The sequence below is a fragment of the Coturnix japonica genome, chromosome 8 (genome assembly GCF_001577835.2).
Source record: "Coturnix japonica isolate 7356 chromosome 8, Coturnix japonica 2.1, whole genome shotgun sequence".
NCBI lineage: Eukaryota > Metazoa > Chordata > Aves > Galliformes > Phasianidae > Coturnix > Coturnix japonica.
The window spans coordinates 13,134,631-13,162,098 of record NC_029523.1 but is presented as its reverse complement, the minus strand read 5'-3'; the positions used below and the strand labels follow the sequence as shown (position 1 = coordinate 13,162,098).

Genomic DNA, 27,468 nt, shown 5'->3' with positions numbered 1-27,468 from the left:
CCGCTGAGGGGCAGCCAGCGGCCGCGCTCCCGCCCACCGGGAGGAGCCGCCAGGGTGCAGCCCAGCAGCATGAAGGGAAGAGAGGTGACCCGCTGCCCCGTGTGGCCCCGCGGACGCTGTAGAGGCAAATGGCGGCAGCGCGGTGCGGGGAGCGGCCGAAGGAAGCGCAGATCCGTGCGGGCCGAGCTACGTGCGGCCCAGCGTCACCAGAGAGCGGGAGGACGGCGGCAGCGCCTCCATCAGGTGCCCCACGGCCCCCGGGGAGCGGGGCGAGACCTGAGGTAGTGCCGAGCCTGCGGCCTTGGCGTCTGCCCCGGGCACCGGAGCACCGTATGAAGCCTTATGCCGAGTGGGGCGGCTGAGGTGGAGCTGGGCACGGGTGCTACTGCTGTGTGGTGAAATCCAGGGGAAAGGCTGATGCTTACAGTGTAAGGCACAGGAACGTGGATGAACATTTTAAGAAAGTTGCTGCTTTCCAAGTTGTGGTAGATTTTTGCCAGTTTGAATTATGATTGTCCTGATAACACATACTCAACTACTTCTCTTGCTAAGAAACCACATACAAAAGTAACCTCCTGAAAAACTAGAATTAGCACTAGGCCAGCACAAAGTGTGCTAATTACCCTTTTGGACTTAATTTGGGGAGGGAATGAAATGTCCAGATTGTTAACACAGACACTGTTTGTAAGTTCACCTCTTTGAAGAATGATGTCTCAAAGTATCTCATGAATTAACAGGATTTTTGCTAAGCTTCCATGTGTGTGTGCACTACCCCACTTCTAAATGAGAGCTGAGGTCACTGGAAAGTGAAACTTCAAACAGCTGTGGGTACTATTGTTTGGGTGCACCCTGACTTTGAGTCTTGCTGCCATTAGGTGTATCAGGCCACAGAAAGTTTCCTTTATCACTAAACTTGATTATTCAGGGAAACATAAACTTAAAATGTCTCCTTCCCAACCTTGTTCTGTTTTTACAGTTCTTTGCAAAACCGGTTTCCCTTCTATCAACATCACCATACAGAGGGGATGAGCATATTTTGTAGCATTGTGATCTTATCATCTAGTATCTCAGACTATCAGGCTGCTGCAGAGCTGATAAACCTCACATACCAGATTTTTACAGGGGCCTGTAGAAGCAACAGGGCATTACATGTCAAATTCACTCCTTGCTCTAAGATCTCCAAAAATAGAAATATCTCTTTTAAAGAACCGTGCATAATAAGATACTTTTCATAGCGAGTCTTACTCGCTTTATATTTAAACATTAATACTAGAAGAGTTCTTAGTGTATCAGTAACAATCATGAGAAGATGGGTTAGCAGACAGAATGTTAGCAGGTATCTTTTAAATCAGATAGCAGGAATACTTATTACTTTGATATCATTACTGTATGTGTTACATTACATATGCAATCATTATAGGTATTCATATATCATAGAATAGCAAGAGCAGTTTGAAGAAAATTAATCTGTCATAGGTTGAACTAGAACACATCTACTTGGATGTGAAAATAACCTGGGGAAAAAAAAAAAGTAATATTAAGAAAGGAGACGTAGCCGTGATTTTGATACTAAACACAGTACTCAAAGAACTTAACACTTCATTATTTTATTCTCTTTAGTGCTTTTTTAGAAGTTTAACAGTCTCAAGCATGGTATGGTATAAAGGGAGGATGGTTGGACTAGGTGATCTTGTCCCTTCCTTGTGATTTTACTGTGCTCCTACTGCCTGCAGTCCCACACTTTTAGACGTAATCTCTGTAAGTATCCATCGGAGGGCAGCAGATTACAATCTTTGTCGTGTAGCACGGTCAAAGAAAAAAGTTCAGCCTTCTGTTGGCTGTTCACAACATCAGTGCCCGGATTTTTCACAATCTCTTGTATAAGGCAGACATAGCTGGGAAATCCATACAATGGTATACTCTCTAGGTCTGACTTATGTGTCAAAGTCCATTGTAATGATAGACTACTATGAAAATCTTATTTGGTGCTTACACTCCTCTCAAACTACTTTTGCTGACACATTAAATTGCTGTCCTTTTGTTTTTTTTTAAAGACATCCCAAGTAACTCATATGGGCATTCAGTTTAGAAGCATTTCATTCATTTTGTGACTGCAGTGTAAGGCCTCCTGATTTTTATTTTTCTTTTTTATAAAAACTCATACATGGGTGTCCTAACTACATAACACATCCTCATCCACTGGAAGTGAGATTTCATGCTTTTTAAAATTAATTTATTTTAATATAATCATCCTGCTACATCTTATTTGTAAAGAAGAAACAGGAGCCAGGAATCTCTATGCTTCCAAATAGGCCAGTGGGAGGCAGTTCATTTGAAGAGGAGAAAATTACTTTGGTAGATGCCAAATTACTTGGCATCTGTGGATGCTATTAACAGGCCATAGAAAATCAGCTGACTTCAGCTAATTTTTGTTTGTTGGATTTTTCTAGCCTAGTTACAGCATGTAAGACTAATTAAACTGGATATTGGTGAAATCAGGTGGAGATGAAAAACAAAATTTAGGTCAAGCTTCTCTTGGGATATAGCCAGTGTGGTGTTATGCAAGTCATTAAAACAACTTTATACATGATAGAACAAAAAGGCATATAATTTCCTTTATATATAAACTTAGGGCACCAACTTTTTTGTGAAGAGAAAAAAATGCTCAATTACTGATGGTACATACAGGTCTTGGCTGTTAGCAAGAAATTGATGAAATCCTGTTTTTCTGATCAGGAAAGCAACTAGACAACATGAGAGAATTTCTTTATTCACGATTCCTTTACTTACTGTCATCTTTTTTTTTTTTCTACCTCTGGAAGACACAGCTGTCTTGTGCTAACAGTCCACTTCTTCAGTCAGAAGTGCAGGAAGACATGCTGATGTCTGCAGCATTTTAATGCCAGTCCTACATCCATGCTTCTGCAGTAGGTTAGGCAGGACACCTACTTATCCCTAGACCTTAGGTACCCTGGAATCTCTCAGCTGGGAGGCATCTACCTTATTCTCAGCCCATTGCCAAGCTGACACTTCACAATCTGCCTTGTTTCTGTAAGCCCTGTTCAAGAGAAACAATGTGAATCTCTTCTTTAGGAAATGTTTACTAAAGAGATGTTCTGGGAAACTAGTATATGATGGTGAGCAAAATGTGCAGTAATGCAGGCTGAGGAATACTGACCAAATATCTTGCAGGCCCAGATTTATTCCCACTGAACACAGCCAACATCCAGACTGGGGAGGTTGTGGATACCCGATTGCTTCCATACTTTGTGACTAACACTGGATTGTATCATGGGAGTCCACTAAGCTGGAAACATTTCAGTGAGTATTTCCTATATTACTCATAGTCTGCAGCATTAAACAAATGCATAAGAATTTTCAGTCATTTGGAGTGAGCTGTTCAACTTGTGTCTAGAAATTTTTATGATTAAATGTCCCAAATATGTGCCAAGGAACATGTCATATGACACCATGCTATAGGCATTTATTATTTATTTTGATTCCCATTCAAACTAGATGTTTGGATTTGGCTTTTGAAGGTTTATTCCTTTGTTTTTCCTAGTAGGCTATATGTAATAGTTTACTTAGCACTGTTTTAAAAAATGCATCATAGCCAATTACTTTGACCTGAGTTCAGATTATACTGACTTTATTGCCTCTAAAGATCTAAACTTGGCAGGTAATGAGAATAATCCAGTTTTAAGTGACCTCATATGCTGTGTATATCTAAGAGAAAACTGACTGCAACAGCAGAGTAAATAAGTTGGTGGATAACTCTGGCATTTTTTGTTATCCATAAAGAGATTAATGCTCATTTATTTAGATGCTGTTCACACTATTAAAGCTGATTTCATACTGATGGATTCTATAGGTGCCTTTTCTGATTATAAATTTGGGAAGAGATGATTCAATATAACAGACCTTATCTTTCCAATACTCTCTCGGGGGAAAAAAAGTCAAATTTCTGCTTGTCTGAAACTTTTCAAGAAATCTTGAAATCTTCCGCTTTCTACCAGAAATTCTATCATTCCACCTTACACCATCTAAAAGAAGCAGCCTTTTTTCTCTGGTATCTTTATTAAGCCTTATTCTTGGGCATTTAAAACACAGATGATGACAGGAAAACATCCTGCTTAGAAAACCATTGTTTATCCTATGTTATGCCGCATAGCTTTTAATTTTCTTTCCCTCTTACTGTTATGCAGGCTGTCCCCTTGGTCCCTACATGCCAGTTTCTTCTTTATTCAAGCCTTCAGTTTCCTCCCCAAACTCTTTGAAAACATTATTTCATTAGAAATACTTCTTGTACAGTATTTTTTAACTAGATGTTCTCTCTGCTTAGTACAGGCTTTGTTCTGAACATAGGAATTACTTATTATGTAATTACTTGTTTGCTGTTTTTGAATGACTGTTTGTTCCATATCACCTCAGTACAGCCTTTAGCATTGTAACCTGTTCTACCTTTTAACCCTGCATACCACTTTGATCCAAACTTCTGACAGTTTCTTTTTTTCTGTGAGACTTCTCTCCCTCCTTTTTCAAAGCACATTTCTCTGACTAGAAATATTGTTTTATGATTATATCTTTATTATCTGCTCCCCTGCCACTATCTTTCACCTATTTGTCATCATCCTGTGTTTTGAAGTCCATCAAAAGCCTTAATTCAGCAGAGTACGTGAACAGAATCTTTGTTCAGCAAAATGCTTAGTTATGACTTTATGTTTTGTTTGTACGACTGAGTTAAGAGCACATGTACTCCTGCACTGGGACCAGTTCCTGGAGATGACAAATGAAGCACAGCCATTCTCATTTGTCTCCGCAGTTCTCCCTCCTCCCCCTCTAGCTCTTCTTCTTCCCTCAACTGGGGACACTATTCCAATAGATTTGAACTCAAAACAGCTATATTTGAAAATGGAAGTTTCCATCAGAAACTGCTCTGAAAAATGATATGCTGGTTATTACTAGTAGTTTGGAACAGGCGGCCAGATAAGGAACATAGCAGTCAATTAAAATTCTCTACCACTTTTCTTAGTTTCTATTAGAGTCTTTTAAGGTGTGGCACATAACCCTGGTCAGCTGATGCTGAATCAAATTTTTATGATTATCATATTAATTTGATAAGTGAAGAAGGCCATTGCTAGTCTCTTACTACCCGGGTCCCTAGCCTAGTGGCACAGGACCTGGGCAGGTCTCTCCAGTGCAAGTACAGCTGTCACTATCCACAGATCCAGCAGAGGGAAGTGTTGTTCTAAAATATCCACCTCCGCTACTTGTAGGTATGACTTGTAAACTGCAAGTCACAGTTCTGCACCAGGAGAGGAGTGATCTGGAGCCTATGAAATATGTGATCTGTAAATTCTCAGAAGAAGACAAAGAAGCTTCAGCAAATTCTAAAAAGATCAAGCAAGATATTAATCAAGATTTGCCAGGGACTGAAATGAAATTATCTATAGATCTTTGGAGCTTAGATGTTTTTATTCTCTTTTGGAGAACAAACGTTTGTGTGGCATTTTAGAGATTAAAGGGTCATGATCTGATGGTCTGTGCTTCAGCTGTCTGTGAAGCTGTAGCCTTTCATATCAAAAGATGGGATCTTGAAAAAGAGACGGTCAGAAATACACTTGCTGATCATAAGGCAAGTTATAATAGAAAGCTTTATTCAAAAGGTCTGGCTTCCTTTCAGATAACTGCTTCCAGAGCAATTGTCATTCATGATGCTGTTGCTCCCACAACTCCAAGCAGCACTGGAGGGCTAAAAGTCAAGTATAATGTCACCTTTGTGAAAGAATGTTCAATTAGATATATTCTAAAGTGAAAATTTAACGTCAAATATTACCTTCTACATATATGATACTCTGCTATGTAGCTTTGTCATATTCTATCAGATTTCCCAGAAATGTGTGAGTGAAGGGACTGAAGTGCTCAATACAGCCATTAATCATGCATAGCATTTGGAACTGTTACTACCTCTTCAGTTCAAACCTGATTTTGTAACATCTACACATGAAGTTAAGAAAGATCGGGTGTATCATGATGTGTAAAATGAAACTCAACTTTTCTAAGGGTATGGTAACTGCTGAGTCAATGATTGAGCGCCTGGGGAAAAGACTTGGTCAGCCCTGGGAGCACAGATGAAGGCAATTCAGCTGTGCAACCAGAAGGGATGCAGTCTGCACCTCTTAGACATCATTTAAGGGCTGCCTGCTGCTGAGGAAGGTTTTCTGGTTGGAGATTCCTCTCCTGTGGTGTTTGTATTGTGAGCCTAGGACTTCAGAGACAGGTGAGCGCTTTTTCTTTTGTAGCATGTTTCTATTATGCTGGTCCCTTTGGCATCACATCTCTTGTCTCATTCTTTTATCGTGTTGATTTTTCTGATTGTTACATTTCAATTGTTAAGGTGTTGTATTTCAGTATCTTATAAATGTCTGTGACTAATGATTAGAGCTTGAAGAATGTTTTCTAGATAATGCTGTTTGAGAAACATCAGAAGGAACTCAATATAATAGCATTAGGGTAACCATGAAGATGAACTTAACCTATTGGGCTTAGTTAGGAGCTACACAGTGAAAAGCAGCATTGGTCTTGAGTGGGCAGGTAAGAGCAATACCCATTACTTGGGTATCATTGTTCTGAGATCTGTGGGTGCGATGGATGGGTTGAGCACTCCCTCTATGGATCCTTGGGAGCCACTCAGTAGCAGAATAAATAGTACCAGAAGTGGAAAGTTAGGTTGTAATGTATTACTCAAGCCATTAGAACCTCATCACCATTAAGTGAAGTATTCCAACTTAATATTTTCCCTGTTATTTTTAGCACAACAGAGTGTCCCTGCTTTTGTAATGTAATGAAATATTGATTTGTCTTCCTGGCTTATTACTGACAAAAAAAGAGTGTGGCAGATCTTAGAAACAGGCTTCTTAGTAAGTAGAAATGTAGATTAGAGAATCAGGTTATGGAGTAAGAATACAATATATTTATTTTGCTCACAGAAAGGATAAATAGTTCTGATATGATAAAACAGATTAAATCATTAATTAGGGATATGTGAGTAGAGCAGGTGATTCCTAATGATGATGCAGTTAGCTAAGGAAGATGCAAATCAGGAGACAAATAGGACTGCTGGCCTAGCTAGTGTTTACCAAAGGTCAAGAATGAATTTTGAAGAAGAAACTGCAGAAGACGCCTCATGTTCCCATCATTGTGATGGCAGCAGCATCTTCTCTGAGGTTAAAATGGCGTTAATTGAAGTCTACCACTGTAAAAGCCATCAGCAAATACAAAGCAAACACTTCCTGCACCACACTAACGATATGGCTGCAAACCAGGAAAATGAGCACACAGTTTTTTACGACGTATCTGTTTGCATTAGTGTAAGTTTGGATTAAAGTGCAAGCTTCAGCTTCTTTGTAACTAGTTTCACTTTGGGCTCAATGGCAATGTTTGAGTTCCAAAATGTTTTTGCACAAAAATGTTGTGTTTTAATACCTCTTAAAAGCTGGAACTAATAGTAATACCTACACGTGTACTCAAGGAGATTTAGACATTATTGTTTTCACTAGGATTTCTGCCCATGCTGTTTCAATGAGGGGAGTTTTGTGCAGTAGTGAGGAAAGGGATTGTTTTGAAAATAGATCTATTGATGTGAAAAGCTAAATGGCAAACATTTAATAGCAGAATGTAAGGAATGTAATTACATCGTAACTAGAACTTTGAGTAGATATTTGCAGTGGTGTTGGTAAGAATAAAAACACTGAAGGAAAATGCTTGAGTACATTGAGCTGTTTGTGTGCGTGACTAAGAGGAGGCAGACACAACCTGTTTGTTGTAGAAACCGAGGTAGAACTCCAGTTTTCCTCCTGGGTTGTGTGCATTTAGCCCAGGAGAAGCAGCCTTTGCAGACATGCTTGAGGGAGGGAATCACCTGACAGACAGCTGGAGAAAGAGGAAGCAGGAAAGTCAAATGAACTTCTGGTGGTTCTTAAGGCATTGTGTGTATTCGTGGCTTCTTGTTATGTTTTTCACTGGAGTTGAATAGCCGAACTAGGGTATTGCCATGCAGTGCAGTGGCTGTCAGCCGTCCCTTTCATAAAGGAGGATGCTCACTGGGTGTGTCTGACCACAACAGCGGGGCTGGTGCTCTGCAACGCGTGTGGCGGTGCTTTGTGCACACTGTTCATTTTGTATTCATTATCGCGGCCGGCGATGGTTGTTTTCTCGCCGCTTTCACCTCCTCCGTCGGTCTGAACGCGGGGTGGGCGGCAGCCTCCGCGCCACCTCCCCAGCTCCAGCCGGGCCTCGGAACGGGCCTCTCACCGCCCCCCGCGTCCATCCCGACCCTCCCGCACGTCGCGCGTTGCTGCGATGGGACCCGGGCGGGGCCTCCCGTCGCCTCCGCCTCGTTACCGGGCGGGCCGCAGGTGCGCGGTGAGGGGCGGGCCGGGCGCGGCGGCGCTTTTGTCCTCCGGAGCCGCCTCCCCGCCCCGCGGGCCGTCAGCGGTTCCGCCGCACGCGCCCCATTGGCCGGTTGGGGCGGTAACGTGACGGCGGGGCGGGGTCGGAGCCGAGAAGTGCCGGTTGGAGCCGGTGCCTCGCGCCGCGCTGCGGGCTGCTGCGGGGACGGGGCGCGCTGCCGTGCGGACCGCGCCGGGAGGGAGGCGGCAGAGAGGCAGGAGAGGGGCGGGCGAGGCGCCGCGGGCAGGTAAGCGGGGGCGGCCGCATCCGGCAGCGCTGCGTCCTCACCGGGCGGGGAGAGCGGCACGGAGCTGAGCCGCCGAGGGCGTCGAGCAGCCCCGCGAGAGAGTGCGGCTCGCCTACCGCCCGACCGCGGGGATGGGGCCCGCGAGGTGCCCGGCGCCGCCCGCCCTTGGGGCTGCCGCCTTTTCTCGGCCTCGCGCTGCAGCGGCGCTCACCTGCCCGCCCCGCTGGGCTGGGTGTGGGCCGGCCCCCAGGGTCGGCTCGGCTCGGGTCGCTCTCCCGTTCCTGCCGCAGGGCCCGGGGGCCGCCCCGCCGCGGGTGGGGCCGGGAGGAGAGCGCTGCTCCGCTTTGCGTAACGGCGGCTGCACGTGTCCTCGTGTGACCGCCCGGCGCAGGTCGCCCGCTGCTTCCTTCCCCTTTTTCGCCCCGGTGCGGTATCACCTGCACCCGCGGGGTGGCCGCCTGCCCTCGGGCAGCTCGGAGCTGAGGCCTGGCCGTGCGGGGCCGCCCGCGCCCTACCCTGAGCTGCCCGGTCTCTTATTGCCCACCCGGCGCTTCCATTCTCTGTCCCCAGCAGCGCGCTCCTGCCTTGTTCTTGCGCCGTGGGTTTGGCGGTGCGAGGCTGACTTCGTGCTGCTCTGCTCTGTGACGGAACCTAGGCAGCTCTCTGACTCCAGTTCGGATTTAGTGGTGAGCTCCGCAGTCAGCCCTTTTTCATAGGAGCAAGGAAAAGCATTGAAGCTGCTTTCCATGAAGCTTGACTTTATACAGAGGTTGTCATTAATGGTCAGGTAGCTGTATTTGAACTAATGCCTAATGTGGGCATTTAAAATACTTTTGAGGTAATGCTAGAACAAGGTGAGAGCTGTGTGATCGTTTGTGATTTCAAGCATTGATACTTCAAGTTCTGTTGGCTCTCAGCTTTCCTCATTGATTTGCTGGAGTGATAAGGCGAGGCACCGGCTGCTTCCCAGTGTCTGAGATCTCCCTTCTGTACCTTCTCAGCAGTGAGGGTGTTTGATCCCAGAGTTATTGGTGTGAGTCCTTGAACGTTTAAGGAGGTGCTATAAAGGCTTAAGGGTTACAGTTCTATAGGTTATTGCTCATAAAATTTGCTGTGTTGTTTATATGTGTGATATGTGCTTCTTTTGCCCTCTGTCACCGAGCTGACAGGGGGATGGTGGAGTTCCCCGACACAGTGCTTTCCCTCTGTAGGTGCAATACTAACCAGCACAAGGGATGTGGCAGGAAGGGGCTGAACCACAGAGCCAGCAGCCAGGACTGGGTGCTGCTTCTCTGAAGTGTTTTCCCTTGTGTACTAAAATGCTTTGCTGCAACTACTGAACAAGCGCTGAGTTTTAGCATATTTTTTTACACTGTAAAGAAGTATTTTACACAGTAACCTGCTTTCAGTTTCAGTAGGATTTGTGTCATTCGTGGAGATTTGCATGCATGGTCCTTTGCACTCCTGAGAAACAAATTTCTTGTCTGATTTTTGCCGTTACTTTCTTAGGAAGATGGGATTCTGATCAGGGAGAAAAAGAAAATTATCTGTTGTTTCTCTTCAGTTACTTCTACAACTGCTCTCTGAAGTTGGTGAAAACATGTTGAGTAGATTTTAGGCAGGGAGTGGTAGTGCTGAAGAGGCATCCGTCAGTAATTCAGCATTATGAAATGAGCCTCACTGAGCAGTATATCACTGCCAAAGAAGTATTTTTAAGTGGATTTCATGAATGAAGGGGAGGGAGGAAGGAAGCCTTGTGTTCCCTTAGAGGTAGTGAAGGAGGCTGTGGCTCCAGTAATACTACTACAGCGTACAATGCCTACTGCTAAAGCTATAAAGCTTTACTCAGCTAGGATTAGAAATGTGCATAAGGAGATAGAGCATGCTTTATACTGGTCTCTGTTGTTTCACGCTGCTATCTGTATCCTCTGTACTAACCTGTTGGGCTCTGTTTGTCCTTCCTGTAGGCATCTTTGTAGCAGCTGTTCAGCTGTTGTCTTGCAAATAGTGTTACTCTGCCAGTTGTTCTTACTGTTCTTTATTAAGAAGTTAATTTGTCTGTATAACAATGCAATGTAGAAGGGCAGAGTGTGAAGTAGCATTAATATTTGAGTGTTTAAAATTGCTGTAATGTTAATGCTTAAGTGGGATAGATTATATGTTTAGGAACAGATGCATTTTTTCTTAATTTGCTATCTAAACAAATGATTTCCTTGATTCTTCTTAACTGGTGACGAGTTATGGTATCCCCTGTCTAATAAAGGCTTGTGTTATGCGTGGGGTGAGTGCAGAGCTGCACAGCAGAGGCTTGTAGCTGTGCTCTGTGGTACCTGATAACAGTAGCTGAGGAGCTGTGGCCTTCATTTTGTTCTCCCTGCCATATGTGGGCAGTCAGTCTCATTAATGTCAGAAAGCTTGTCATGAGGCACGTGATCTGAAGTTACTGATAACTAAATGGCATGCTTGTATGCACTCTATTGTGTATGTGTTCCAGTAGCAGTCTTGGTATGCAAACTTAGTTTTATTATGGTTATGCTTGGGCTTTTTTATTCTTTTCCCCAAAAGTTGTTAGTATGCTGTAAGCTGGGTTCAGATTCTAATGAGCTGCAATCAAATTGCAGTTCAATACTGAAGTTTCAGAATACATATCAATAGTTTTCTGCTCTGTATGTTCCACTACTGTAAACTGGAATGTGTTTTTTCCATGAGTAAGTTGAGGGTTTAGCTCATTGTAAGAAGCAGAAGAGACTGAAAATGCTGGTAAGGAATCTCGTGGTTCTAATAAAGAATATGGTAATAAAGCAATCTGGTTTTGTTGCTTCTGTTAGGACATTGTTTTGGATTGTTGTGCTACAAATGCTATTTACTTGTTTGGGAGATACTTGTCTGAATTGTGGTTTTAGTTTCATATGGAAGCTTAGCTTTGGTTCTGTGGCATAACAGCCGCAAAGCTATGGCCCTGTAGTTCATTCAGGCTTAATGAGTGACATCGATTTTCAAAAACCCAGGAAATGTAACCCTTGATGTCCCAGACCTCACTGCCTGAATTTTCTAGGGAAAATATTGTTATTCTCTGAGCAGTTCTGGTTTTCAGATACTTATCCAGATGTGCTATGGTAGATGAAGTTTTTCATGCAAATATATACATCTACTGAGCTGGAATTTGAGAAGTACAAATTTGGGCTGTAGTGCTAGCGTATTTTTTCTTGTTTCCTATACATGCTGTAGTGCAATCTGACATATTTAAAGAAGGGGCACTTGAAAACTTTAACTGAAACTGTCTGTTTTCACACCATATTTAAATTATTAACAAGGGTGACGATCTATCGCTTTTAACTCATGACAAATGGAAGTGTCATGATTATTACTTTGTCAGTGCCTTTGCAATGCAGAAAAACTGTTTTTTGAGTAAATGTTTTTTTATTAAACATTAACATTGTTAAATAGTAACTTTGCAATGACACTGACTCGGTCAGGAAGGCACCGAAGTTTTGCTTATTTGGCATATCCTGCCTGCTTTGCTGGGAGCTGTTATTCGGTTCCTTACAGATAGGGGGCTAGAGGTTTTTTATTTACTTCAGGGCTCTTCATGACTCAAGATGGTAAAAACATTGAGTTGAATTTATTGTGTTTTGCTTCATACCAAAGAGTGGTTTTTATTCTTGTAATAAAGCTATCTAGAAGGAAAAGAACTTGCTGCATTCTAGGTCTTTTCAGGCAATCTGCTCATAAAGAGGCTTTGAGCATGAAGGGCTGCACAGCATGGTTGGGTTTGATGGGAAGTATAAAAAGTAAATTTAAGCTGCAAGCTAACTTTGTTCAGTTATCAAAGCAGGATTACTGCTGGCTTACTGGAGTATTCAATCCTGATCACTTGTACTTTGTTCTGAAACAGCATTGTTCTAAAAGATGCTTCTGGTAGATAAGGTTAGTGTTGCTTTTAACTGTCATGCTTGCATGTGGATGTGTGTTTTCAGAAAATGTAATATTGCATAGTACGTGCAATGTGGAAGTGAGTCCTTCAATCCTTTAATTTTATTAGAAGAAGAAAATGTAGTTGGGTGCTTTGTCCAATTTATAAGTACGTAGCACAAAGCAATAGAAACAGATGATAGGAGGTAGGGATGACTGTGCACAGCATGCTGCCTGCTGGGGTGTTATAATAAAACTTATTTCACTTCCATTTCGGGGAATCAAAATTATGCTAGAACTAGAATCAATGCAAAATGATTTCTGAGACCAAGCAAAGATGATATCAAAGATATATTTGACCCGACTGGGAGTAGTAATAGCATGTGTGCTTCCAGCTCTGTCAGAACCGAACGGAACCTACTGTACTGTCCAGAATCCCCAGATTATCTAGTAGTATGGCACATTTAAATATTTCATAAAGAATGTGAGAAATTGCATTATGGTTTTACAGTTGAAAAACTTGAGACAGAAATGAAATGCTGAGTAACTCTATGCAAGTCAAGTCAGAGGTAAACATCCCTCTTAAAAGGGCTCTGTGTGGTTACTGTATGAGAAATCAGCTTGTGATCTAGGAAAATAATGTAGAATGGAGATTCTGAATATCTAAATACATTGGATTTCAGTATTCTGCTTTTAGCAAAGCTGGCAAGATTGCCTACCATATGCAGGATGTTGTCCACCTCCATCTTGATGTCAGCTCTGTGCTGCTGAAGTCTTTATAGGCCCAAATCAGAATATGAAACTACTCTAATTAATGCGTCAGTACCTGTGGTGTTAAATTACATTACTGCCTTGTTATAGCAACGTGATTTCCTTCAGGACTGCAAAACTTACCCTGTGCTTACCTGACTTCTTGAGTAGACTTTGTAGTGCATTTTGTTCTGTTGGAACAGCAGTGCTGCTCATGCTAGCTGGACAACTAATTTGGAGATGGTTTGTGTGTGTACACATACTCCAAGGTTCCACCTTCTGGAACCAGTGGAACACTAGTTGCCCAGGCATTTGTCTTCAGAGACATTCATGGGTGGGCTGGACTGTGGGCTGGTTTCAGTGCAACCTGTTGGAACTGTAGGTGTCCCTCTTCACTGCAAGGAGGTTGGACTGTAGATCTTTAAAGGTCCCTTCCAACAAATGATTCTGTGATGATATTTCATTATTCCAGACTGTTTCCAGTGGGTTACAGGAATCATCTTAGATATGTCTAGGATTTCTGGCCGTTTATGATTTTACTGAGAATCAGCTTATTGGAAAGTATACTGGAAATGGAAGAGCATCTGTGTGCTCTATTCCCTGCCTTTTCCAGGAAAACTAAGGTGGTCTTCAGGTAAATGGTTGCAACTGTTTTGTGCAGCTGGCTTCTCTACTGCTCACAAAGACTGAAGATGCTAACCTGTACAATAAAAATCTCTTTGTAGCATTTAAGTAATGAATATTCTCTAGTGTTTTCTTAGCATGCTTTGCTTTCTGTTATCCTGAGTGTAGCAGCATGATGAATGGACATCATGAGAATCTGTCTGACTTCTGGAAACTAAGAGGCTAAAAATTAATTTTCTATTGTAGCGCTTATCTTGGTATGCAGAATGAAGTAGATACTCTTGAGACTTCCTTTAGAATGCTGGAGGGATAGTGCTGATACCATTGTTTTATGGTTATGTATTCATATTTCTCAGCATGAAGAAGGCCCAAGAATGTGGTTATGAGAATAAAAAGGCACTAAAAGTGAGCTTGGAAATCTAATTTAATGTGGCTAGAAGATGTCTGACTTGGTACTAGTCGTGTTGGTACTGGGAAAGACTTAGCACCTTACTCAACAGCACACTGTGGAAGTTATAAAATGTACAGCATGCCACAGATATCAGTCTTGGCCTAGACATGTTGGTATTGCTTTTGGTATGATCTTGCTTAGGATGATGAGTCAAGGAGACTTTTCATACATGCTGCTTCAAACTTGCCTGAAGGTTTCTTTGGAACCTGGAATTAAGGACTGTTTGTAGTTTTGACACAATTTCTGTTTTCAACATTGCTGTACTGATTTCAAAATTTAAGTGGGACTTGAGGATCAGCAAAGAGGCCTGTTCTTACATCTTTTTAAGCATAACTTGAGTGTGGTCTGCACTACTTGCCTTACCTCTTCCATAGCATGTATAGGCAGATGTGTTTGGCAGCATGACACTCCTGCAGTCATCTCTGGGGAGTTTTCTCCTCCTGCACTGGTTTAGGTAGGCATTAGCTGAGCACAGGTGAACTATGTCTGTCCTGAGGAGGCAGATGTATTTCCATGCTGTTCTGTTCTCTCCCCTCCTGGTATTCTCACTCTTTTTCCTACACTAGAAAGCCAGGTTCCTTTTGCTCACTTGCTTAGATTCTGTGAAGTATCACTTAAAATGCTTTTTATCACAGCTAGCGCTCAAAAGAGAACGGCATAGATAATTGTGCATTACACTGGAAGCTGAAAACTATGTAGCATCAAATGATGTTACCTCATTTAAGTCATTCCAGTTGTTACAGGCTTTTCTTACAAGAAACCAGCTATGTAGAATTTCCGTGGTTGAACAGGATGGATGTTTGCAGGAGAACTTGCTGCAGCTCTTGATAAAAACAAGGATGTGCAGGTGGTGTAATTGCCAGTACCAAGTGGGAGCTGCCTGTGGACTCTGTTACCATGAGCTGGCTAAGCTTAGCCTGTGGCCAAGAGATTAGCATGGTGCAGGCTGAAGGGCACCTTCAATGTTCAGCATAGCAGGTCTGGGCCTGCTAATGAGCCTGACTGGATGCAGAGCTCCTTAGTGTTCAGTGGTCTGGCAGTCTGCAGAGCTACAGCTTGTTATACTCCCATTAAAAAATAAAAATTAAAAAAAATGGCCTTACGGAAATCTTTCTAGTTATTTTTCATGCTTGAATGGGTTTTGCTGTGTTGAGGAATTGCCAAGCAGACTATTGATGGTAGAGCTCTAAGTGCCTGATTGTTTTAAGATTGTAATATCTATGTGAAGCTTTGGCACGCTATTTAAAATTCCCTTCTAATGGAGAGCACATGGGGTGTACAAGTGTTAGGAGAAATGGAAATTAATGGAATTTTATTTTAAAAAAGAACACTTACTGGAGAAAAGTGCTAGAGTTTTCCCTGTGAAATACATATTAAATAAGTTGGTCTAATTGTTTCTTAAATGTTAGGGAGAAACAAAATGTGAATTTACCTTTTGGGTTCTTTGTACAACCAACACAACAAAGCTCTAAAGCTCTGCTTCTTTCATATTTATGGCAATTAATATTTTAGATGTTAGTAAGCTTAATAAAAGATGCAAATTTATATCTTTGTAGTTTAGAAGAATTAAAAGGCTGTGAATGCAAGCAGAAAATAAATCCATAGTTCAGCAAAGTGACTGCATATAATTGGGCTGAAAGTTTACATTAATGTGTCCTTAAGGAAAAAGGAAGCATCAATGCTGTAATACTTATCTGTATAGTGGAAATCCTTCCTCTGTCATAGTTGTATCCCTGCCTGGTATAGAATTAATATCTATTTTTAAAGTATACGTACGAGTTTCCAAATAGCGCTGGTCCACTAAAGCTGTACAAACTGTTGTTCACTACTAGAAAAGTACATCAGAACTGATTCAGTCTGGATTCTGCTTGGTTTGGTAGGGACCTTGGAAAGCACCGTGACTGGTGGTAAAACATCACTGTGAATTAATACCTGCCCAGAATGCAGAAAGCATGCTTTCAAAAAGATTGGTTGCACTGATGCAGTGACTTGTATAACAGACAAAGCTGGTGTACTTCTTTCTCATTTTACTTTAATTTTCATGCTGTCAGGTGGCATGCCCATTCAGCTTTAATGTACTACCCAGAAATGGAGCCCTTTACTTGCTGTTTTTTCTTAGTTTTGTTTTGCAGTCATTTTTGTATATCTCTCATCTACTATTTGGTCTTGAGCTTGGGCTGAAGCTGGGAGTTGCATTTCTATTCTTAGCTTGTATGCCTTGATGGTTCTCAGTAATTCAGGCCTTCCCAGGAGCATAGGTTGTGACCTGTTCTAGCTAGTGGGAAGTCTGCCTTCCAGATGCTGAGATGACATCTTGAACTTGTCTTGATGGCTGGGAAAGTGTTGCTATTAAAGCTGAAACATGCATGTGAGTTTGTATATAAAATTGCTCTCCAGAAACAAATGGACCTAATAGCCTTATGTAAGCTACCTTCTCTAAAGAGAAATGCTGCTTGAGAAACAATCCTAAGACTGTTGTTGCACATGTTATGTTCAGCAGTACTGTCCTCTGTTTACAGGAGTGTTGAGGAACTAGTTAATCCATACATGAATGGTTGAGATTGTCTATGGTTGTGGTTAAGTTCTTTGACTGAAAGATCCTTAGGTATTTAATGGTTTAAAAGGTTGTTGTGGTAGACTTCAACATCCTGTGCTTCTGGAATGGCTTTTGAGGAGTCCAGGAATGTCTTCAGGTTTATTTTGAATACAAAAGGATAATCACTTGTACAAGTTTAATCATCACTCGTGACCTCTTCAGAAGGAACTGGAAAGAGGCTTTCTCTAATCTTGTTTGCATGTTGTTTGTGTTCAGTGGAATACACTTGCAAAACTACAATCCCCATCTAACAGATCCTGAAACTAAGTTTTCATGTGCCCACAGAGTGGTCAAAGTACGCGTTCTAGAAGGCCACATATCAAATGCAGCACTGGAATTGAGATTCCTTGTCACTAGAAGGCTGAAACTCAAAGAAGCTGCAGGTGTCTGAATCTTTAAATTGTCTCTAAAATCTCTGTAGTCATTTCATTCTTCATGAAGTCAGAGCTGCCCCAGGATTCTCCCACTACCTGGCCTTTTTGCTGATTACGGTCACATGAAGGAGGAGTTGTGGCAAGCCAATAGAAGGGGAAGTTTTAACCAAATAATGTTCTAGGTGGTGGGTATGGATGAGTATGGGTTGTTCTGGTTTTCCTTTGAGAATATTCATGAGGATTTTTCTATTCTAGGGTAACTGGGGTACTTCTTGAAGTTTGCTTTAGTTTTATAAATCTGGTTTTATTAACTCTGTCAAAAACAACAATCAAATACTTAAGGCTACACTGGCTTTGTAAATAGTTTAATATCTGACAGGAAGTTTTATTTTTAGCTTTTGTAGCCCTTTTTGTTTGTTTGGGGGAGGAGAAAAGTTGTCCCTAACTGATTGTGTCTAAAATCATGTAAGCAGTAATCCAGTGACAGGGTAATACAACATATAGAAACCTTATTGGAAGGAGACATTTCTGATAGTAATAAACATTTTTTTCAAAATGATAGCTTCATAATCCTGTTCTAGATTTGTTTCTCTTTATTGAATTTCTAAGTATGAAGTAATTAAAAATTGCTTAGATATTAGTGAATGTGATTGCTTTGTCTTTATGGCCTGAGGCACGGTTCTAGTCTGGGGTAACTCCTGAAGTCATCGCTTTGCCTGGGGCTATTTTTCTATGTCTCATCTTCCGAGAAATAGTGCCAATTGAATTTGGCTACTTTGAAAAGCTTTTATGGCTTTGATATGGGTTGAAAGCTGCTGGAGATGAGAATCATCAAACCCATTACACTCCAACTTTATTCCATTTGTTTAGTCCCTCCCGGTCTACAGATGAGATCTGAAAGAAAACTGTCTTGAGCAAAATTATCATTTATAATTCACACTTGTATTACGCTTGTGTGTACTCTGTATTTCTCCAATAGGAAAGCTTTTGTGTACCTGTAATTGTGCAGGTGCTTCATCAGGAAGTTTCAAAAAGTAGTCAGCCTCAAACTGAGTTCTTGGTCTTACTGACCTACTTTAGAACATTATGGCATTTATTGAAGATGATGTTTGGATTTATCCTTACACTCAAGTGCATTTTTAATAAGTTCAATGGTCTATTTTTTTAAAAAGTAACTCCAAATGAATAACAAACCAAAAACATTAACCAGTGTTAATGACAGTAATGTGACTTAACTGTTTTATCATACCCAGAATTTTTAACTTAGATTTAATTCATATTAATACCCTTAATGTTTAATATTAAACAAGAATCTGACATATTCCCTAAAATGGGTTTGTTGCCAGAAGAGGATGTGTTTTTGCAAGTTGAGCTGGAGTGAATGAAGAAATTAATGTTTTCAGCTGTGGTTAAAATGTATCTCAGCATTAGGATTAGTAACTATGTGAATACAAGAAAATTTTAGCTGAAATGGCCTTTAACACTTAGCAATGACAAAGGAGTGTTACTTCATCTCTGCTTTAGGAGAAGTAGCTCTCAGATGGTGACTGGATGGTATCTTAAACTGTTATAACTAGAGCTTTTGCTTATTAATGTTAGCTCTTTAAAAAAGCTGTAGAAAGTTCTGAATTGTTGTAATACTCAGTTGCTGGGATCCAGATATTTCATAATCTAATGATACCTTATTTCTTTCCAGGGGCATATTATTACCATCCTGTCCTCCTTCAGCTGCTTTCCCTTGAGCGGGGCTGGTAAGTGCCTGCATTTTCTTAAGTAGTTTTGTCAAAACAAGCAGGGTTAATTTGGTTTTGGCTATTCCTCTCCCTTCAAATGTGAATGTAGGATAAGAATGTGGTTTAGCCTTAGATTTGCTGTTTGCATTATTATAGCCACTAGTCAGCTCTGTTTATTGGAATTGAAAATTGCCTATAGAATATATTAAGAAAAATACAGTACGTCACCATCCCTTGTTATCTGTACTGCCTAACAATCTTATAGTAAGAAACTGATACTGTCTGTGGTATTGTGATTGGCACTGTATATTTGATTGTTTGGTTTCAGTAAGTAAAGGCCTCTGTTTCTGAGAATAATAATAAAATAATACAATAAAATATGACTGAACTTTATTTCTTGAACTCTTGTATGGCTTTTTAAAATCTTCTTGTAGTTATTTGGTCAAAAATTATTTCCTAATGAAATAGTGGTAGCAGTAGGCTTTCCTCATTCTTGGTGTGATTGTGCGAGACTTTGACTTTACATTTCTAGATTATCTTGTCTGAGCATGCTCTGTTCCATTTAACACAGCTGTAGCAATGCAGAGCTTAACAGATCCTGATGCATGCAGTAAGGCAGAAGTTGTGATGAAAGCTGAAATGTTTGCCCTGTGTTTTAATGACTTCACCCAAATAAAAGGTATTCAATGTTTTTCCATCCAGAATGAAGACAAATGTAAAGATGGCATGTCCAAGGAATTTTAAAAGGTGTAGACCTCCTGACTGAGAGGTGCTGTGTATTTTATTCTTTTTAATAAAGTAAGTATGAATCAAGGCTACTCTGCTAGGGGTTAAATGTGCCTGTTTTATGTGTGTAGCATGCACATGCTTATACGTGGATATAAGACAGTAATGGACAATTTGGGTTAGAAAGTTATACTTTGTTAGTATATGTAACTGTCTTGGTGGAATAAATCTGGGAGTTATATGTAAGATGTGAATTGGAAAACTGCTATTTTGAGGTGGGTTTCTTTTAGTAAAGGAATGAAAGGGTGAAATTACTTAATCCAATATAAAATTCTAAATTACAAGAATAGTTATTTTACCATAATGCTTTGTGTTTGTTTCTCTTAAGAGAAATAACTTAAACAGAAGGATTGCTAGTATAATATCTCAGGTACTACTTTAACTCCCATCTGCTTATTTCTTTTACTTGACCAGTACCCAAATGTTTCATCAAAACAGCCTGATTTCTTTTGGTGATTTCTTTTAGTAGTTTCTTTAAGGTTTTTGCATTTTCAGTAACTTGCTAGAGAATAAAATGAGATCATGTCTAGAGTTAAGTGCCAGCAGTTCTTAGATGCTTTTGCTATACTGTGGGTGCTAAACCAGTGTTATGTGTTACATGCAGAAATCATGAAAACAGTCATAAGCTTCAAGCATTTAATACAGATGAATGTTTTTTTTTTAACAACTTTCTAAGAATATCTTTTTTTTTTTTTTCCTCTACCAGCTGCTGTTCTCACAGGTGAAAGTCATGATCACGCTAACAGAACTCAAATTCTTAGCAGATGCCCAGTCATCCTACCACATACTAAAACCATGGTGGGACGTCTTCTGGTATTATCTCACCATGATAATGCTGCTAGTTGCTGTGCTTGCTGGGGCTCTCCAGCTTACTCAAACCAGAGTGTTGTGTTGTCTTCCTTGCAAGCTAGAATTTGACAATCATTGTGCCGTGCCTTGGGATTTAATTAAAACCAATCTTAACATGTCTGCTAGCTCTACTGCACAAATAATCATCCCACTTAAAATCCAGAATGATCTCCATCGGCAGCAGTATTCCTATATTGATGCAGTATGTTATGAGAGACAGCTTCATTGGTTTGCCAAATTTTTTCCATACCTAGTGCTTCTGCATACCTTTATTTTTGCAGCTTGCAGTAATTTCTGGCTTTACTATCCTAGTACAAGTTCCAGGCTTGAGCACTTCGTAGCAATTCTTCAGAAGTGTTTTGACTCTCCATGGACAACACGTGCCCTCTCAGAAACAGTTGCTGAGCAGTCTGTGAGGAAGTCGCCAATCGCCAAATCAAAAGCAGTGATTTCATCACCTGGGAGTTCAGTAGATGTAGGTGCCAGCAGACAGTCCCTGCCATATACACAGCCTGGCTTGGAAACAACTGGAAGAGAAAATTCAAGTGTTCTTGACAAAAAAGAAGGAGAACAAGCTAAAGCTATATTTGAAAAAGTGAAGAAATTCAGAGTGCACGTTGAAGAGAAGGATGTCATATATAGAGTGTATATGAAACAGATCATAGTCAAAGTCATTGTGTTTGTAATAATAATAATTTATGTTCCCTATTATTTATCCTTTATTAAACTTGAAATTGATTGCATAGTTAATGTACAAGCCTTTACAGGCTACAAAAGGTACCAGTGTGTTTATTCATTAGCGGAGATTTTTAAAGTTTTGGCTTCATTTTATGTTGTTTTAGTGATCTTCTATGGCTTAACTTGTACGTATAGTTTGTGGTGGATGTTAAGAAGCTCACTTAAGCAATATTCTTTTGAGAAGTTGAGAGAGAAAAGTAACTACAGTGATATACCTGATGTAAAGAATGACTTTGCATTTATTCTCCACTTGGCAGATCAGTATGATCCTCTTTATTCCCAGCGATTCTCAATATTCTTGTCTGATTTGAGTGAAAACAAACTGAAGCAGATAAATCTGAACAATGAATGGTCAGTGGAAAAACTGAAAAACAAGCTAGTAAGAAATTCCCAGGACAAGGTTGAACTTCACCTTTTCATATTAAGTGGTCTTCCAGACAGTGTCTTTGAATTGACAGAAATAGAAGTCCTAACGTTGGAACTTATTCCTGAAGCAAAACTTTCTTCTGCTGTCAGCCAGCTAGTCAATCTCAAAGATCTCAACGTTTATCATTCATCAATAACTATGGATTACCCAGCAGTGAGCTTTTTAGAAGAAAATCTGAAAACATTGCGTCTGAAATCTAGTGAGATGGGAAGAATTCCATTTTGGGTATTTCATCTGAAAAACCTCAAAGAATTGTGCTTAACAGGATATTTCATGCTAGATCATCACAACTCCATTTACAATGAAAGCTTTCAGGGGCTAAAAAATCTGAGATCGATTCACTTAAAAAACAACCTTTCTCGGATACCTCAGGTGATTACAGATCTGCTGCCTTCTTTGCAACACTTATCTATCAACAACGAGGGAAATAAACTCATAGTGTTAAATAACTTGAAGAAGCTTGTGAACTTGAGAACCTTGGAATTAATCTGCTGTGATCTAGAGCGCATTCCCCATTCCATTTTTACCCTAAACAACTTGCATGAAATTGACTTAAGAGAAAATAATCTCAGAACAGTGGAAGAAATCATCAGTTTTCAACATCTTAAGAACTTGTCTTGCTTAAAGTTGTGGCACAACAGCATTTCATATGTCCCATTGCAAATTGGTGCATTATCAAACCTGGAACAATTGTATCTAAATTACAATAATATTAAAGATGTTCCCTTGCAGCTGTTTCTTTGCAAAAAGTTGCAATATTTGGATCTTAGCTATAATAAGCTAACCTCCATCCCTGAAGAAATCGGTTATCTGACCAATCTGCAGTACTTGGCTTTGACTAAAAACCATGTAAGTAGAATTTTGAATTACTACTTTAAAAAGTATTTTATTAGTTATTTATATATTGACTTCGCATTCCTTTTGTGGCAGTTTCTGCTTAGAAGTGTTTTGGTTTTTGTTTTTGTTTTGTTTTTTTTGTGTGTGTGTGTAAATGGATAAAATAAGTTGAGTAAAGACAAAAGTAGGTGATACTTGTCCATTCACTAGAACATTGTGGTGTCATCAAAGCTTGTTTAATACTGAATAAGTACCACTCTGGTTTTGTAGTGGCTTAAGGGCTCTGATCCATAATCCGGAATGGTACATGCCAGGTAGATGCTAAAACGTGCCTGCTGTTCCTTACAATTATCTATCCTATGTAGCATTTTAATGGAGATTGGCATTGTTACATTTTTACATTGTTTTGTCAACATGAAAGCTTGGCAAATCAGCAACTGGTTTATGAGCAGCACACAGCTGCCTGGCTGGGAGGGGGAAAAATAACTATGCCTGGTAATCTCATCAGCAGTGCTAAGCTGACTGGCTCATTATTGTAGGGCCCAGGTTTGACTTAAGACTTCTCTTCAAGTTTAGAACTGTTTTCACTGGTGAGATTGGTTTTAGATGTTAATGTCAATAACATGGATTGGGACTAATTGCCACTATGCTGTGTGGTTAACTGCTTCTACAGGCATCATGACACTGGAGCTGCTAATGTCTCTCCACAGAATCTGCTTCATCTTCATTAAATGATTAAGAGATAGTGGTCTGCTTATTCTCCCCTGCTACCTGCATGCATTTGTACACACTCGTGAGTGTGCATGCATGTATATACTCTCCCCTGCTGTGCTTCTGCTTTGACTTCTGTCAGTGGCTAAGCATCTTCATAACAAAGCAGGTATATGAAAACACTGAAGTGTTCTTGGTCGCTTTCTCACCTAATGATAAAACACTGGCTATCCCTTTCTGAATCCTTCCATAAGCAAAGAGCTTTCTTACCCTAAAATAAAACTGGGAAATGTGAGAATGTGCAGCAGTGTGTGTTAACAGATTTTAATGTAATTTATTTTTGTTCTTTTCTTTCCTCTTTCTAGATTGAAATGTTGCCTGATAGATTGTTTCAGTGCAAGAAGCTGCAATTTCTTCTTCTGGGAAATAACAGTCTGATGAATTTGTCCCCTCTTGTGGGCCAGCTACTGAATCTTGTTCACTTAGAGCTCATTGGAAACTATCTTGAATCTCTTCCTGCTGAACTGGAAGAATGTCAGTTCCTAAAACGGAATAGTCTAATTGTAGAAGAAAGGTTGTTAAAAACACTTCCACCTCGTGTAAGAGATCGCTTGCAGACCAGCTCAGATAAGTGCTAAGCTTGAACTAAACTCTGCACCAGTGCATCCTGTAAGCCTTCTACTCTCTAAAGATCTGTATAGATAGACAGAATAGCAGTTTACAGATTAGTCTTAAATGCATTGATTGGAGATAATTGTATTGGGAAAGAAAAACAAACAAAAAATACAGCCTTTGACAGGTAATCATATGTTTAGAAAATCTGAAATATGACTTGCTGGTTGGATTCTTGTGGTTGAAATGATTTGGCTAAATGCTTATGTGTTGGAAGAGTTGATTGCCTGGCTATCGGGAGTTTGTATATACTTTCTTTGATAAGAAATCTTAAACAGTTTAATCTCCTGCCATATGAGGCCTAAGAACTGTCTGGAATTAGTTTCTAAATGTGAACTCTTCGCTAACTTAGAATGTTAAGTAAAAAAATCAAACTTTTTGAGCAGTTCAATCGCATGGGATGTACTGAAAATCTTTTTCACGGTACCTTAATTTTGGAAGGTTTTTGACAAGTACTGAGTGTTAATTCCAAGACTGTGGAAGATGCCTTTTAAATCTTGCTGTTAAAGCCAGTTGGACAATAACACCTGAAAACAGTTTCAGTATTTTGTCTCAAAGGTAGTTAGTACAAAATAAAACATTGCCTAGAAATTTGGATGAATCAGCACAATCTAGAGTAAGTGGTGTGCATGTCTGCTAGTCAGATTTTACAGTACTGATCATAAAGTTGGCAAACAGCACAAAATTATAAAGTTGTTTTCTATATGTTGTGAGCAACCCAAGTATTAAGTGTAATGTATATTGCTATTTAATATTTTTCAATAGCCTCTCATGTACTGACTGCCTCAATGCTTCTTCTCCATGCCCAGTTATGATATTTTGATGACTGGGAAGAGAATGAAAGAGGTTTAGGGCTGAAAGACACAGTTAGAACAAACCAAATAATCACATACTTAATAAGTCCTCAAGAAGGAAATATAAGAGTTATAAGCTTTGTCTCTTCTAGGAATGGAATAATTGCATAAATTGCAGTGGTGAAATGAGTTCATATGCCATCCTTAATATTTGAAACACTGGATGGAAATAAAATGGCTCCTGACTTTATTCATTCTTTTGCTGTGCACTGTTTTATTGTGTATGGAAAATTAACTCTGCAGACATTTATCATGTTCACTTAGAAAGTTTCCCCTCTTGTGGGGGAGTTTGGGGCGGGGGGGCAGGAAAGGAGTATGCTTTCCAAAACCCTTGGATTTGAAAACTACTTGTAGTATCTTGAAGTTCTTGGAAACATAATCTCAGTTATGATAAAATGGATAAGGTAATGTGTGCTCTTAATAACTTCATTTTCATAGAGTGTGTTAACTATGCATTCTAGCTTGTAGATACAAGTAGTCACAAATAAGCCAGTTTTCGTACTAGTGTTTCTAGTCATCTCTTCTTCCCACTTCAGTGTCACTTTCATGGAAAGTAAGGTCTATTTTGAAAATATCATAAGCAAATCTGATCAGTGTGAAAGTAGATGATATCCCTACAGTAGCAGTGCAAGAGGTATGTCTTTATTCACTGTACTGATGGTGTTCCAAAGAATTCTGTAGTTGGATTGCTTTTCATCTCAGGGAGCCAATGCATTGTAACTTATGTTTTATGTAATTCTGGAAACATTTAGTGTAAGCTGATTAGTTGTATTCATGTGCAGTTCACTACAGCTGGAGTAACCTTTCATAGAATCCATATGCAGCTTTCTCAAACTCTACTTACATCTCATTTGGAGTTGCATGATCATTCATAGGTATTGATGCAGTTTGCAAACAGAGCCAGTTGTGCCAGTCATGGTAAATGTGATTAAAATGGAGTACACTGTTATGCAGCCCTGTGGCTGGAGTTTTGTTAATAATTGCAATGGATCCCTGTCAGGACTTTGTAACTTAACACTGCTTCATGGCAGAATTTGACACACAAGGCTTTCAGTCTAGTAATTTAAAAAATAAAAATTGATAATCAAGTATTTAAAGCTTTTTTGACATGAGAAAGCTGTGTTGAAAGCTAAATAGTTGTGTATAATAGCTTTGTCCAATACCTTCAACTTTTTAGTAGTGGAGCTGCCCCCTTTATCAACACCACAGACAGGTGAACAATATCAGTGTGCATTTCTATTTCACTATGGCAGAACTAGCATAAGCTTTGGAAGATGCTTCATTTCTAAACCATGCAACCCCCAGTCTTTTGATGAACCACTAAGAAATGAATGAGTGTGCATGTGTTTTACAGTTTAAGTTGCATTTTTTGTTCAGGCTTATGTTTTTTTTCAATCTGCACTACTTGAAGAGGATTGGATTTTTTTATTTTTTTTTACTGTATGCCCAAGTGTTTACAAGACACCCAGTGAAAGGCCAGAGAGCTTAATGGCTAGAATCTGCAGCCTTGCTTTCAATCCACAGTGTGCCTTTGTTACCTATTTTGTACCATTAAATGCAATTCTAGTGCTTAGAAATGGAGAAAAAAACTCTAAATTTCATACATTTATTTCATTCATGACCTTAATATTCAATATTTCTTCAAACTGAGGAGGTTGTCAGGAAAGAGGTATAAATACACTCTCATAAGCTTTGTACATTAAGCAGTGTTGGCATTTAGTCTTTGTATTTAATAATTGCTTTCAATAAGAAATATCTCAAGATGTTTCAGTGTTGTGTTGACCCTTGTATTGTGATCTTCCATATCTTGAATGCTTTTTTAAATAAATTTTTTTTGCATTACAATTCTATGAGCTGTTTTTTATTTCTCGTATGAGATGTGGTATTGAATATAAAGCTCAGAAATCTGTTTCCAGCTATCTAAATGCTAGCAGGTGTGTCTTCAGGAGAGCATAAAGAAGAAAAACAGCAGTGGAAAATAAACACTATGCCACTTCAAGGAAGTTCTTATGTTCTGGGCTTAGAGGAGAAACTCCAATAGACAAGTTTGCATCTTAGTAGTTGTTCTGCAAATTACAGGTTTTCCACTTCAGTTCTTAGGAGCTGAGTAAATATGGAATGCAGCCTGGAATTGTACTAGGAGAAGTGGGGAAGGCAATGATTCTCTTCCCAGCTTGTCCTTTATGGTTATCACACAGCTAAACTGCTAAAAAAGTGATGTTGTTTGTATTAAGTCATGCATGTGTTTCAAGTACTGCTTATGCAGTGAGCCTGAGAATTTCATTTCTCTTGCCTAATAGTTTTCTTTGTGGGAAACTGTTTCTCTTTTAGTAAGAGAAGGGAAAAAAAACTGATGTGTAAATATTACATGTTTGAATGCTGGTTTTAGATCTTTGGAAACATTATTTGGTGCCCAGCAAAGTTATTGGGATCTGATTGGGAAGTATTACTTGCTG

At 39.9% G+C, this 27,468-nt stretch overlaps 1 protein-coding gene across 4 annotated transcripts; it reads left to right on the top strand.

The window, feature by feature from the left end:
- The first annotated feature begins 8 nt into the window (after positions 1–8).
- On the top strand, positions 9–26,857 carry LRRC8B (leucine rich repeat containing 8 VRAC subunit B). Of its 4 annotated transcripts, none has more exons than XM_015870068.2 (6): positions 9–281; positions 3,193–3,321; positions 19,102–19,156; positions 19,841–19,936; positions 20,631–22,787; positions 23,852–26,857. In XM_015870068.2, exons 5-6 carry the CDS (start codon positions 20,655–20,657, stop codon positions 24,122–24,124), a joined length of 2,406 nt encoding a protein of 801 aa, XP_015725554.1. In that variant the 5' UTR covers positions 9–281; positions 3,193–3,321; positions 19,102–19,156; positions 19,841–19,936; positions 20,631–20,654; the 3' UTR covers positions 24,125–26,857. The 4 variants fall into 4 exon arrangements, 3 of the variants coding, with proteins under 3 accessions (XP_015725554.1, XP_015725558.1, XP_015725553.1); XR_004308209.1 differs by lacking the exons at positions 9–281; positions 3,193–3,321 and adding exons at positions 8,544–8,698; positions 23,449–23,655 and having other exon boundaries at positions 23,852–23,967; XM_015870072.2 differs by lacking the exons at positions 9–281; positions 3,193–3,321 and adding exons at positions 8,544–8,698; positions 23,315–23,365 and having other exon boundaries at positions 23,852–23,965.
- Positions 26,858–27,468: the final 611 nt, after the last annotated feature.